The sequence below is a fragment of the Peromyscus maniculatus genome, chromosome 3 (assembly GCF_049852395.1).
Source record: "Peromyscus maniculatus bairdii isolate BWxNUB_F1_BW_parent chromosome 3, HU_Pman_BW_mat_3.1, whole genome shotgun sequence".
In the NCBI taxonomy this organism is placed as follows: Eukaryota; Metazoa; Chordata; class Mammalia; order Rodentia; family Cricetidae; genus Peromyscus; species Peromyscus maniculatus.
Genome location: NC_134854.1, coordinates 153,961,023 through 153,975,785, shown reverse-complemented (window position 1 = coordinate 153,975,785; position 14,763 = coordinate 153,961,023). Strand labels below are relative to the sequence as shown.

Sequence of the window (14,763 nt, the reverse complement as noted above, 5' to 3'; positions counted from 1 at the left end):
AGCCACTTCTCATCTCACCAACTCCTCAGCTGATCCTGTCTCGGCAAATCCTGAGACTGAATTCCTCTGAGTCTTTAACCAAAAGAACTTCTAATTCCTGTCTCCTCATGCCTTATATGCCTTTCTCTGCCCAGCCATTTCACTTCTCATCTCAACCTTCCTAGTGTAGGGATTAATGGCATGTGTGCTTCCCAAATACTGGGGTTAAAGGTGTGTGCTACCACGGTCTGGTTCTCTTTCTCTCCTAGACAGGCTCAATCTCATGTAGCCCAGTGTGGCCTTGAACTCACAGCGATCCAGACTGATCTCTGTCTTCTGAGTGCCAAGATTAAAGTTGTTTGCCACCACTGCTGACCTCTGTGTTTAATCTAGTGTGTGGCTCTTTCCTCTGATCTTCAGTAAATTTCATTAGAGTACAACAAAATATCACCATAATCACTTATGTTTTAATGTAATTATATACAGTGTCTTGAGAGCCATCACGCGAGTTAGATGCACAATAAATGCTGAGTAAAAAACAAAGCTATGTTATTTGAGGTGAAGAGTGAAGAAGATTTCAATCTAAATAAGTGTTTGTTTCTGTGTTGGTGGATATTTGGATATGTGTATGCAGGGCCATGTAAAAAGTAAAATGATTAGAATTCTTAGTAGCAAGTATTTGAGAAATGAAGATGTCTAGGAAATTATTAGGTAGTTTGTTGGAAGATCTTTGAATAATATACAAACTCCCTATACAGAACTAATATTGATGTATTTAATGAAATTCTTCTGCATTTTGTTTGCTGAGTTACAACTTCCAAATGTTACTTGTCCAGAAGTCAGATGAAAATATGTAAAAGACAAAAGTAGAGAAACAATGCAGGTATGTGCATCTTTATTTTGATGACAGCACATTAGAATCCTGTGGTTTTTTCAACAATTAAAAAAGACTTCAGCTTACATGTAATGCACACAGCATCTGCATGAACTTCAACTGGTCTGCCTTAGACTATGAAAATATTTATGGAGAAATACACAAACTATTTCACTAATGAATCTTGGTGTTTGGTTGACATTATATATGGAAGTTCTTAAAAGTGAATGTGTTATGGATTTTCAAGAATCAGATACATCTAGACTTTAAAAGATTATATTAACATATCTACAGTAGTGTAAAAGGAAACTGGAACATCACGTTGACAATGTGTGATTTCCTACAGTTCATGTTGACTGTCATTTTAAGCATAGAATCAATAAGAGAAAAGTTAAGAAATGTATTTGTGGCTCTAGTGAACATTGTGGACTGGATCAAGAGAAGAAAGATCTCTACAGTGGTTCAAATCCTCACTGTTCTGGCCATCTCTAGAATTTCTCTGCTCTGGTCACACTACTCAGTCTTTACCCATACTTACTGATAATTGGAAAAGTGGTGAGAATAATCAATATTTTCTGGACGGTGACCAATCATTTCAGCATCTGGTTTGCTGAATGCCTGGCATCTTTTATTTTCTCATGATAGCCAATTTTTCAAACTCTTAATTTTCTTCACCTAAAGTAGAGAGTTAAAAAAGTTGTTACAACGACATTGCTGGCATCTCTGCTTCTTTTGTCTTTGAACATTTCAGTCATAAATGGGCATATTTGTGTCTGGATTGATGGACACAAAGCCAATATGTCCTATAGTGCTATTCAACCAATTTTAGTCAATTTCTAGGCTTATTTAATTCACCAACTATAGTGACATTTTATTTGTACTGAAATGTGATTTGCATGTTAATAAATAAAGTTCCCCGGGGGTCAGAGCTATTAGCAAGCCATAGCAAAAGCTGGGCGGTGGTAGTGCATGCCTTTAATCCCAGTACTTGGTAGGCAGAGCTAGGTAGATCTCTGTGTGTTCAAGGATACAGCCAGCATGGAGACACACACCTTTAATCTCAATACCAACCATAGAAGACCTGGAGGTCTGTACAGACAGGCAGTAACAAGGTGGTCATGTGATTGGGTTTACAACCAATGAGAAGGCAGAACAGAAAGTCTTTATAAAGACAGACACACAGGAAGCAGGTCTCTTTTGGTTAGGTAGGACCACCACGAGAGTGAAGGGTAAGGTTTTTAGCTCTTACCTCTTGGCTTTTATCTCTGTATTGGCTCTGTGTTTCTTATTTAATAAGACGGTTGGTTACATCTACATTTGGCAGAGACACTGCCAGCCGCCACCATGACAAGCAGTATGTGAAGATGCTGGTAAGCCATGAGCCACATGGCAAGGTATAGATTTATAGAAATGGATTAATTTAAGATGTAAGAATTAGATAGCTAAAATCCTGAGCCATTAAGCCAAACAGTTTAAATAATATAAGCATCTGTGTGTTTATTTTATAAGTGGGCTGTCAGACTGCTGGGGCTTGGTGGGACCCGGAGAAAAAACTCCAGCTACAATCAACACTATGTTCACACTCATCTCCTTCATCATGACCCTGATTGCTTTCCTTTTGCTCATCTTCCTCCTGTGGAGACATCTGAAGAACAGACAGCTCATTGTCAAAGGCTCCAGAGACACCAGCACCACAGCCCACATAAAGGCCCTGAAAATGGTGGTCACCTTCCTGTCACTGTATGCCACTTTCTTTTGGTTGCTTTTCCTACTGTTTTGTAACAGTAACTTTAAGCAGAAAAGTTCAATAATTTTGTTTTTACTAGCCCTGGGATTTGCTTTTCCCTCAGCCCATCCATGGGTCCTGATTCTAGAGAAGAAGAAGGTGAGATAGGTCTTCTTTCCATGCTCTTTGGCCTAAGGTATAAAGATGAGAAACAGGCTGCTCTCTAAGATGTATTTTGATTTTAGGGAGTACTCAGTTCATAAGTATTACATTTTAGAGGTGACTCCAGGAATGGAGAGAGAGGGGAAGAGATGGGTCATTTTTCAGGCAAAGAGTTTATTAGAGTCAGGCAGAGCAGTGGGGTTTGTTAACATGACAGGCTGCAGAGACAAGGTCAAAATACCAGCCTCTCAGGGAGAGCAGGTTTTCTATTTTTAAAGTTTTATTTTCTATTTGTGGGAGGGAGGGGGGATAGAGAAAGTGGCCAGGATTTAATGGGTCTACTATTAGCCAATATCATCTAACAGGGCTTAGAGATACTATACTTGCATTTATTTCTGCCTGAAACAGGTTTTAAAAGGGCACAATGACATAGCTGGATAAGGGGTCTCTGCAAGAACAGAGGGCTTAGTGAGTTAGTCCTGTCTGAAGCACATCTCCTTCTGAGGTCTCGTGCTTTGGGAAGGCCTGCTCTCAGGTGGTGGGGAGAATTGGGCTCTTCTGAGAGCTGTGAGGCGGGAGGGAGAGACTGCAGGCTGGAGTCCCAAGTCTATGAGGAAGCACACCTGAACAAGATGGAGACTGCAGGGGCATGTCTAGCAGTAAGAAATTCCTGTATGTGCATATTTGTGATTTCCAAATGCTTTTTGCTTACATGTGACTTTATTAATTTTATAAAATTATATGTAAAATTAAGCACTCTCAAAACAGATATTGTTTTGGCAGAAAAGATGAAGAAATGTGTTGCTATACAGAGAACAACGTGAATATTGACAACTTAAATATAAACATTAATACCAGTTTAATTTTGTATCAGTTCTTAATGATTTAAGAATTTAAGAATGATTGATGAGTAGTATGTGAGATACATATCTGTATACAAGCATGTGAAATTTAAGACTTATATATCAGCATTAGAATAATTTTATAATGAAGAACAATGCTTTTTATGTACAATGGTGTTTTGCCTGAGTGTTTATCTGTGTGAAGGTGCCAGATCCTCTGGAACTGGAGTTACAGGTGGTTGTGAGCTGCCATGTGGATGCTGGGATTTGGACTACAGTCCTCTGGGAGAGAATCCAGTGCTCTTAACTGCTGAGCCATCTCTCCAACAGAAAAAAAAAACACTGATAAGAAAAGATGTATAAAATGTAGACTTAGAAGCTAATTTGCCATTTCAATATGATCAATTTAAAAATGTTAAAAAAATTTGGATTAGTGAGCAATTGCCTTACTCCACTGAGCCCTCTCCTTCTTCCTTCATGAAGTTTCTGAAGATGGAATCAGTCTCATAAAACTTGTCCTCTGATTTTTACATCCCCTTTATGAGAGGGTCATACACATAAACAAACACACACATACTTACACATACACTCACATATATAATAATTTGAAATAAAATTAAAAAATATAATAATTTTATTAATTTTACATTTTCTACCTACATTATTAAATGTGAGATTCAAGAATCTATGAAATATATTTATCACTAGGAAATACATTATATTGTTTTGTGGAGTTTTTAATGTATGAAGTGTAATTTTTATGCTAATCAATTTCAAATCATGTATAAGAGAGTGTCTTAATTAATTATTATAGTGGAGAGGTGATGTTTTTCTTTTTCTTTTTGTAACCATGACTTTTTTATTTTTCTAAGGTGGAAAACAAACAAATACTACAGAAATCAAAATTTAGAGTAACTGAGAAACAACTAACATGTGATTAATATTGTACACATATATTATTAATATTGAAATAAAAGTAAAATACATACATTTAATCAAACAAAGTATCAGTTTAAAATAAACTGGGTTGAAGATGAGAAGGGTGAGAGCTGAGCATGGCTAAGTGTAGCCAGCATCTTCAGTGAGACCAAACATTGTGAATGTTTTGAAAAGTAAGATTCTTTCTTCATAGTTATTTTGACAAATAAGCCCCTTCAGACTCCTGGGTTTAAGTTTATTCATTGAAAATATAAATGTTGAGAATATTCTTTCTATGTTTATTTTTTGGTGGTAATTTGATGAGAAATGAATGCTATAAAAAGTGGGCATGTGTATTTGGCTGTCACAAGAGGAAGGTGTTATACTGTGTTTACAGAAGAGCATGTGTGCACTTCACAACTCTTATAGGCGTGATAATATTTCCTATATGCAGGAACAGAGTCTGTGGTGTAATGAAAATGCTATGCAGTGTTTATAGGAGATCATCTGTGCCCCTCACAACTCTCACAGGTGTGATGTTATTTCATTTGTGCAGGATCAGAGACTGTGGTATGGTAGCCAGGCTCATAAGACCTACAAGAGGGATACTTTCCACCAAAATCATATGAAAAAATCAGAAGAAACTGCACACACAGCCTGGTGGAGATAACACCTAAAAGTGTATGAAATGTTTATGTGAAAATGTACATGTTTCTTATTACATTTGATACCTGGGTAATGTGTACACAAGAATGTGTAGGTGTTATTTTTATTTGTTTGAATCACTAGAAGCTGCAATGATTGCTTTTTTAGTTTATGTGACAAAATGCCTTGAGACTCTGCTATGGAAGGTAAAGGATGGCAGCAGGAGGTTCAGGCAATGAGTAAGCATATTATGTGCACACATACATAACACACATGTATACATATTGTATCTATAATCATGGAAGCAGAAATAAATGAATTCTGATACTGAGCTAGTTTTTATTCTCTCTCTCTCTCTCTCTCTCTCTCTCTCTCTCCCTCTCTCTCTCAATATCTTCGATCCTCACTGACTGAATGGTGTGACTTACAGGATGAGTATCTCTACCTTAATTACCCGAATCTAGAATGTCTCTCTTAGACCTTCCTATATGTTTGTCTTCTAGGTAATTCTAGATACTATCAAGATGACAGTCAATATCAACCTTTACAAAAACACTTATTTAGAAAAGTATGAAAGGACTTTTGTGCCTAAAGCACATTCTTTTGTCTTTTGCAGACACCAACTTGTACTACCTGCAAATAATTATTTGTGGGGTTTATTTAGCTAAGTAATACTCTTATTAACCTTTTAGTTTGGTTTATGCTATGAAATGGCTTAAACATGCAAATGTTAAATACTTGTAAAGTACTTGCTGAGGGGGAATTGCTTTAGCTGTCTTCAGGATGTGTAGGGAGCTGCAGTGATACAATTTTTATGAATTGTCACCCTTGCTGGGAGACAGGCATTCAAGGATGAAGCTGCCTTTTTGTATTCATGCTTTTCTAAGTAATCCTTATCCATGACCCAGCAAGCAACACCAATAAACTCACTGGTTCATATGGTAGTTTGAATATAATTGGCCTCCATAATCTCACAGGGAGTGGCACTATTAGGAGGTGTGGCTTGTTGGAGTGGGTGTGGAATTGTTGGAGGAAGTGTGTTACTGTGGGGGTGGGCTTTGAGATCTCATATATGCTCAAGCCACACCCAGTGTTTTAGACCACTTCCGATTGCCTATGGGTCAAGATGTAGTACTCTCAGCTTCTACTTCAGCACCATGTCTGCCTGCCCTCAGCCATACCCCCAGCTGCCATGCTCGCCACCATGATGATAATGAACTAAACCTCTGAACTATAAGCTGCCACATCAATTAAATGTTTTCCTTTATAAGAGTTGCTGTGGTCATGGTGTCTCTACACAGCAATAGAAACTCTAAGATAGTTCACCAAACTAGACCCAAGTATATTCATTCATTCTGTTGTGGGTGCCTTCCCTGGAGTAAACAAGTATCTGTTGACATCTCCCTAGGAAAAATAAAGGAAGAACATATATTACAACAAACTGAGATCACCAGAATCAAAGTCAAATTCAGAAAGTATCTACAAAATGATAAATTTGTAGAACATGTATTCTAGGGGTGAAAAAATCAATTTGAGTCATTTGAAATATCTTTTAAAAAGCAAGATTACAGAAGGTAACTGACTCACAGTCTCAAAACACTGAAGATGATGACTATAACTCCAATTATTGGAGAATATTACCACTGAGGTACTACTGAGGTACTGAATCCCATATTTAAAACCATCTGATGTTATTTCATTTGTACCTTCTCATCATTAGTTCCACATTAAGAATATTAAGGACTCAGTGGCTTATTCTGAAATTCCAAATGTTGAAGATGCGATGCCCAATGAAACTACTGGGCTTTTGCTAATGTGCAAGGGTAAATGAGGTGACAGTGTAGAACTGTAATCTAATGGGACCAATGGCAATATGGGAAAGGGTAACATAAGGAATTTGTGTATAGAGAGGAAGCCCACACGAGCTCACAGAGTAAAGTCTGTGAGAGCATGCTCTTCACAACCTGGCAGGAGAGACCTCACTGAAATACAACATGCTAGACACCTAAACTTGGACATCAGCCACCAGAGTTCTGAGGAAATCTCTCTGTTCTTCAACACATCTAGTATACAGTTGTTTTTTATTATTTATTTTAATTTTTTAATACAAGGTGATTTGTTCTGCCTCACAGTTTCAGGGTCCAAAAGTCCATCCTTGTGGGGGAAGTTACAGTTGCTGAGGTTGCTCTTTCTGTGACAGCGGGAACCTACACAGAACCTGTTCACATTTTGACAGATCAGGAGGCGAAAAGAGTCACTGGTAGGTATGCAATACCTCAAGGATCCACCACACTGACCTCCTTCTGCCAATGAGGTCCTCCCTCCTAAATATTGAATAGTCTCTCAAAATTCATAAGCCAGCTGGGAAATGAGGTTCAAAATGTGAGCCCTTAGGGAACATCTCAGATTCATTTATAACTATGCATTTCTGCCTCTAAAGGCTCATCACTGCTTTGTGTCCCACTTTAAGAAACTCAGTCTTACTCATTCTAACATTGTTCAAAAGTCCAGAGGTGCCGGGCGGTGGTGGCGCACGCCTTTAATCCCAGCACTCGGGAGGCAGAGCCAGGTGGATCTCTGTAAGTTCGAGGCTAGCCTGGGCTACCAAGTGAGCTCCAGGAAAGGCACAAAGCTACGCAGAGAAACCCTGTCTCAAAAAACCAAAAAAAAAAAAAAAAAGTCCAGAGGATTCATGCTCCCATGACGGGTAAGATTGGAGTGTTGTAAGGAAACACCTAAGACAGGCACGGTCATCTGAAAGACTCAGTGGAGTCTTAAAATAAATAAAAAGGGAGGAACTGTGGGAGCCCACAACTGACTCATTTTTCCCAGTTTGAATTTGAAGTCTATTCTTAGTCAATAGAGTTCAAGCTTGCTGCTCCAGGGCTGTGAGGAAGTCCTGATTAGCCCACAGAGCCTCCTTGAAGGGTTGTGAGAAGGTCCTGATTAACCCACAGGAAGGAATACACTATCTAGCTGGACGTAGGCTGTTGATGCCAGCTGGAGGTACACCGAGATAGAAAATGAAACTGCTTGCTTCTTGATGCAAGGCAGGATAGATAGTGGCTGAATGCTTGTGCTGTGCATTGTTCTAATTCTGTCCTTCAAAACTATATATAAGTTGGCTGTGAAATAAACTCAGGGCTGTCCAGCATTGACGAGCAGACCTCTCGACTCTTTTCTATCTTCTTCATTGTCTCTTCAATCTACATGTTTCTACCCAGCTACCCAGCTGACTGTCGGCATGCACCAACAAATACCAACTCTTAGCAGTGAGCACATGGTCCTCAGGTTTCTTTAACCAGTGGATCAAAACTCTCCCATGTGCTTCTTGGAAAGCAGTGCCTGTCCCCTTTCTTTATTGAAGAAAAATGAATTTCCTTTTTGTTTCATGCACTTCAAAATATTTTTTTCCTGCTCATGGCTTCCTAAAAGTTCATCTCTTACACATTGTTTTCTAGTCTCTCATGATGTTGCTTTTCTCTGATTTTTTCACCCACAAACACTACCTCTCAAACTGCCAACCACTGTCTCACACTTTGTTTCCAGTTTCTAAACATTCTACATAACTGCTCTTTTCAAACCAGTCAGATAATCTTCCATCCCTATGAGACTTTGGGCAAGCATTCTGGACATTTTCCTTTATTTCTTGGGGTGTTTCTTTTTCTGCTACATGGCCTTTCTCTGCTTTCTTTCTTCTGTCTATATTATTTTCTCTTTTCTTTCTGTTTTTCTGACACAAGATTTCTCTGTGTAGACCAGGCTGTTCTAAAACTCACCTATAGTTGTTTTTAAGTAGGAGACTGAGAGAAACATGAGGGACAGAATGATGTTTATTTAACACAATATGATTATGTTGAAAAATATATAAGTATTAGCTTGGTCAGCAATATTAAAGTTGATGTTTTGAAATAATTTCTTGTCTTTTGAGATATTATAATTACATAATCTTCTTCCCTTTTCAAACACTCCCACACACCTCTTTGCTCTCTTTCAATTAGTTACTTCCTTTACTTTAATTATTGCACACATACACATATACACATTCCTAAATATTTTAATATAATCTATCCAGTCTATATAATGTTACTTTGTTTTGCAAATGTTTTCATGTATGACCATTTGGTATTGGATAAAAAACATAGGGTAACTTTGTTGAGTCTATTAATATTCAAAAAAGTACAGATGGATTCTATAAAGTTTCTGAGTAAAATACAATACTTATAATGTCCGTTGGATATGTGCTATTGCTTCTTATTTATTGAATAATAAAATGGCTCACAGAATTCTTAGTATGATAAAAGGCTACAAGAAATTGTATCAGTCTAGCACAGGGCTGAAAAGGAAAATTCTCAGATAAAAAAGAAAGCACAACTTAGACCTCTGATAAGTCACAGAACTTGCTCAAACATAACAGAAGTTCATAAATGAGTTTCCTTAAGTCAAGACAAAGCTCACATTACAATTATAGACTAGTACATATTTACTAAGCCTTGCATTTGTGTTATAAATATGTTATATTGAACAAAATTGCATATTTTGCACATTTTTGATATTATCTATCTATCTATCTATCTATCTATATATATATATATATATAATTTGTGGAGGCCCACAAAGGTTTCCTATTAAGATCTGAGCTTGCTTTACCTAGTAGGACTGCATTAGAGTATTGCTAGACCACGTGTGTGGTTACCAGGTGATTGGAAAGGGTCTGCACTTGGCTGTGCTAGGGAGAGGTCTTTTGCTCCACCCCTTGGCATTCCTATAAAAAGCCCTTCAGAAGAGACAGAAGGGGCTGGTGGATAAGGATCCAGGCCCTCCCAAGGCTATCCTGTGTTTCTGTTTCTTTCCCCTCTATCTTTCTATCTAATATCTCTTATCCCTCACTCCTCAAGTGTACCCTGCCATAAAAGGTAGGAGCTGGTCTCCAAACTGGGCTCCCACCATAACTATACATATATGTTACATAACTATACAAATTATAAATATATGAATTATATAAACAAATTATATCTATAAAGCTATATATACATATATATGTATATAGTTATAAAGTTCATTTACTATGTCATATGTAGAGATGTCCTATGGGAAAAAAAGAAATGAAAAATAGTTGAAAGTAGATGAATAAATTTGTAATAAAATAAACTTGATTCCAGTGGTGCAGGGACATAGTTCCAGTTTCTCAAGAGACAGAGACAGGTTTGTGTTTCTTCCAGACAGCTGATCTGGTATCAGAGTTTGTTTTGTAGCTTGGCTTATCTAAGAGTTTTCTTTGCAGTATAGTTTGAGTTTTCTTGGCAGCGCATGCACAAAATGATAAATGCATTAGAGAAATTGTGCTAATGAATGAAATGAATAATAAGATACTACAATTAGCATCACAATTTCTTCATCTGATTCTTGAAACTGATATTTATAATTTTTGAAATTGATAATCAACATATAGTAATGATTTTAAATGTTTTATAGCCTTGATGAAAGTTAGTAAATAGATTAAAAAACAGCCAAATACAGATGAAAGTTAAAGTTGAAATAACGTTAAAGGCACAATGTAGTCTATGGGGAAATAAAAATAGAAGTACATAAGCATGACTTTTCAACAAAAGGTACAAAACTCAGATTATACTGTACATTTTTGGTGTCTAGAATAAGGATGTGTTCAGCTTTTCTATGCCTAGCTCTCAAGGTCTTGGTGGACCAACCAGAGAACTTATACTCAGTGGACTTTGTTTTAGTGGGTCCTACATAATCTACAAGGAACACCATGACAAGATATATGTCTTTGAGCAGTGCTCACCAGCCCACAGCAGAATTTGTGGTCAAACCTTGAGAATAAATCTCTGTCTCAGTGATCCACAGGCTTTGGTGTTTTGGACTGATATGTGTATATATGTGTATTTCTTGACTGTAAATAGTAATGCTATAACATATACTAATTATCTGCAGATCTCAGTAGGGAGAATGATATATCCAGGGGGAATCTAAAATAAAACAAAGTGGCATTAACAATGAAAATGATATAGTTCCTTTAAATTTATCCCAATAGGGGTAATGCATTTGCTGGAATAAACTATAGATTTTGAAGAATCACTCATGTCATCTCCTGAGGATCAAGGCTTATCCATCACTTTAGTTATTTCCTGTATCCTCCATAAGCTAGGTTTTAAAATTTTACTAGCTGACTTCTAAGCTATAAATTCAAATAAAAAGGAGGCTAGGCAAGGCAAAACCTTGCAAAATAGTGTGAAAGAGAATATGTCCTTATTTGAATGCTAGCAAATGAAAATTAAGCTTCAACTTCAACGCCAGAAATGGAAGAATATCATTTGTAGTAAGAGCATACAGTGCATGGTTTGGAGTTATTTTGCAGTGTTTTGAGATAAAAAGTGTTTCTCATAGCTGACACTGAACTTGCCATTTGTCTTAGTTGGTATTCCTTTCCCCCTTATTCTTGGCCACAGACTGTAAAAGTGGCAGGAACTTCATATCCCTCCCAAACCAGATAATGGTAGAACTTGTTGGTCAGGAGATAGTAAATTACATCCAGTGATGTAGGGCTTTGCCTTATATTTTAAAGACTTAATGTTACTATTGAGCATGTTTTCCACCCAGTTAATGGCAGATTTTGGGTTTGGAATTTTTTCTTTCATCTCCATAATGTTTGGAAATTTCTCTGACTTTGTCAGAAGAAAAAAAATGTGCTCCTAAATGATGCTATTTTTACTGCTTTGTCTCTTTTCAGAATGGGTTTGCTTTGGGGGATCTCATACACTAATATTCAACTGTAGTTCATCCAGGTTGATATCATGGACAAGTGAAGATGAATGTTCTTGCAGCTTGTGATGGAAGGGACCTTGATAGCAATGTTTGCTACTAACCTTAACCTGCTTTATTTGTTCAAGATTCTGAAGTCTCAAGGTTTTTTCATCTGAAAGGAGAGATGAAAATATTCTCTGGTGAAAATTGCCTCTTCATTTCAGTGTGTGTGTGTGTGTGTGTGTGTGTGTGTGTGTGTGTGTGTGTGTGTATGTGTGTTATATGGGTTTGTGTATACAGAAGCATGCCTATGGGTACACATGTGTGTCTGAGCTTGACTTTGAATGTTTTCATCTAGCCTTACACATTAATTTTTGAAACAGTGTCTTTTACTGAAACTTGAACTCACTAACTGGCTATAGTGCATGGACATCAAGCTTCCAGAACCTCTTGTTCAGCTTCACAGGAATGGATTAAAGAGATTTCACTGTTCCTTTCTTTACCTTGGGTCCTGGGATATAAATGCAGGTCTTCATGCTTATACAGCAAGCACTTGATCCACTGAGTCACACCACAGTCCAACTTCCATATTTTCTTTTTTTTATTATTTATTTATTTATTTATTTATTTATTTATTTATTTATTTATTTATTTATTTACTTTTATTTAATTTATTTTACAATACTATTCAGTTCTACACAATAGCCACAGATTCCCTTATTCTCTCCCTTCCTGCCCCCCTCCCCTTCCCCCCAGCACACCTCCCATTCCCACCTCCTCCAGATCAAGGTCTCCCCCTAGGACTGGTATTGACCTGATAGACTCAGTCCAGGCGGGTCCAGTCCCCTCCTCCCAGATTGAGCCAAGCGTCCCTGCATAAGTCCCAGGTTTCAAACAGCTAACTCATGCAACAAGCCCAGGACCTGGAACCACTGCCTAGATGCCTCCCAAAACAGATCAAGCCAATCAACTGTCTCACCTATTCAGAGGGCCTGATCCAGCTGGGGGCCCCTCAGCCTTTGGTTCATAGTTCATGTGTTTCCATTCATTTGGTTATTTGTCCCTGTGCTTTATCCAACCTTGGTTTCAACAGTTCTCGCTCATATAAACCCTCTTCTTACTCACTAATTAGACTCCCAGCTCTCCACCTGGGGCCTAGCCGTGGATATCTGCATCCAGATTCCTCAGTCCTTGGATGGGGTTTCTAGCATGACTATTAGGGTGTTTGGCCATCCCATCACCAGAGTAGGTCAGTCCCGGCTGTCTCTCGACCATTGCCAGCAGTCTTTTGTGGGGGTATCTTTGTGGCTTTCTGTGGGCCTCTGAGACAATGTATGTAAAACCAAAATGTAGAGCATTGGAAATGTGTCAAATGTTACTGTATTTATTCTAAGAAACTCTAAACTCTCATTACATCTTTGTTCTGTTACTTACTGCTAAGATATTCCCTGTGTAAATATTTCAACTATAGGAGGCTTCATTGCAAATAGTTTCAGGATCCTAGGGCTGTGGTCCAGGGTGAAGGCCTTGAAATCTGTGCGCTCCATCCTCTTGCTACTTGTCATATACTTTTGTGTGCAATCAGCATCATGTATGATTGATGAGTTGCAGAATGAACTGTGCCACTCATTGCCAGGTAACCATTATTTTGTTTCTTTAAGCCATTTGTTGTCCTAATTTAGGAAACAAGAAGCAGAGAGAAGCCTGTCTATTGGCTAAGTCACAGGTAAGGTTATTGAAACCTTCAAGTTTAAGGATCAATAAAACTATGAAGTACCTTCTAGTAGGAATCAGGCTGATGAAGCCAGATGAACTCTCTGCAGTTTTTTTTCTGAAACTTCTCCAGTTAGGATTTATTTTTATTTTTATTTTTAATGATTTTCTAAGCTTTACCTTGATTTTGTTTGTTTATTAAGTAAAAGTATTAAATATATGTGTTTGTGGTTGTGTAAATCAGTAATAACATAGGGAATACTTGAGGCAACATATAATTATTTATTTCACACAAGCAATTAAAAATGTAAAACACTATAGGAAAAATTCACAATTACAAAACTGTTACTCTAACTCTAAGGCTATCCAATGCCTCTGACCTCTTTGGGTTCCTGTACTTATGTACATACATCTCCACACAGACACATGCACATAATTAAAAACAACAGAAATGTCTTTAAAATATTTTATTACATTTTGTGATTCCTTAAGAATAACCAATGGCAAAAATTAATTGGAAATTACTTAAATTACATTAAATCAATATAAGTAATTTGAAGAATATTCAATACTCATTTTAAAGAACTTCATCAGGAAATAAAGCTTTATAAACTTCCACAGTATTATCTGTTATTTCTATCAGGAAGTTGATAGATGCTGTTTCTTCATGTTTTATGTTGAATATGACTAATTATATTCTCCTTTACTTGTTGAAATACGTTAGATTTCAATGCATTCCTTTTCCTGGACCATGTCTCATGATTAAATGTAGTCATACATTTGATGACAAATATGTGCCATGAAAATGATTTCAATAAATACATTCAACTTAAAGAAAGAAACTGTGCATATACATAATGTATAGTGCTCTCCATTCATGTTCCCAAATCTGTATTTACTGTGTATCTATGTTGGCAGAGAACTGGAGAGAAGAGAATCTCTTAGTTTTAGAAGCCTACAGCCTTCCTCCATGTTCTGTGAGAGAACTCATCTTAAAGGAATAAGACAGAGAATGAAAGAACAGGACACTTGAGATCTTCCTCATGTCTACACACGTGTGCATTGGCACTTTTCCCTGAACACACATGTGTGCATATACCACATATGCAGGAACCATATTCACATTATACAAACACATTTAC

At 37.3% G+C, this 14,763-nt stretch overlaps 1 protein-coding gene across 1 annotated transcript; it reads left to right on the top strand.

The window, feature by feature from the left end:
• Nucleotides 1–1,181: 1,181 nt before the first annotated feature.
• LOC121828244 (taste receptor type 2 member 125-like) lies at nt 1,182–2,747 on the top strand. The gene is made up of 3 exons (XM_076566126.1): nt 1,182–1,360; nt 1,407–1,435; nt 2,401–2,747. The coding sequence occupies exons 1-3, from the start codon at nt 1,182–1,184 to the stop codon at nt 2,745–2,747; spliced, it is 555 nt and encodes a 184-aa protein (XP_076422241.1).
• The last annotated feature ends 12,016 nt before the right edge of the window (nt 2,748–14,763 follow it).

What these genes read in the sequence shown, in the direction of transcription:
- LOC121828244 (XM_076566126.1), top strand. Translation starts at nt 1,182, where the DNA reads ATGTGTGATTTCCTACAGTTCATGTTGACTGTCATTTTAAGCATAGAA. An exon ending in TCTAGAATTTCTCTGCTCTG is followed by an intron (nt 1,361 to 1,406) that starts GTCACACTACTC and finishes TAATTGGAAAAG; the next exon opens with TGGTGAGAATAATCAATATT. An exon ending in TAATCAATATTTTCTGGACG is followed by an intron (nt 1,436 to 2,400) that starts GTGACCAATCAT and finishes TGGGACCCGGAG; the next exon opens with AAAAAACTCCAGCTACAATC.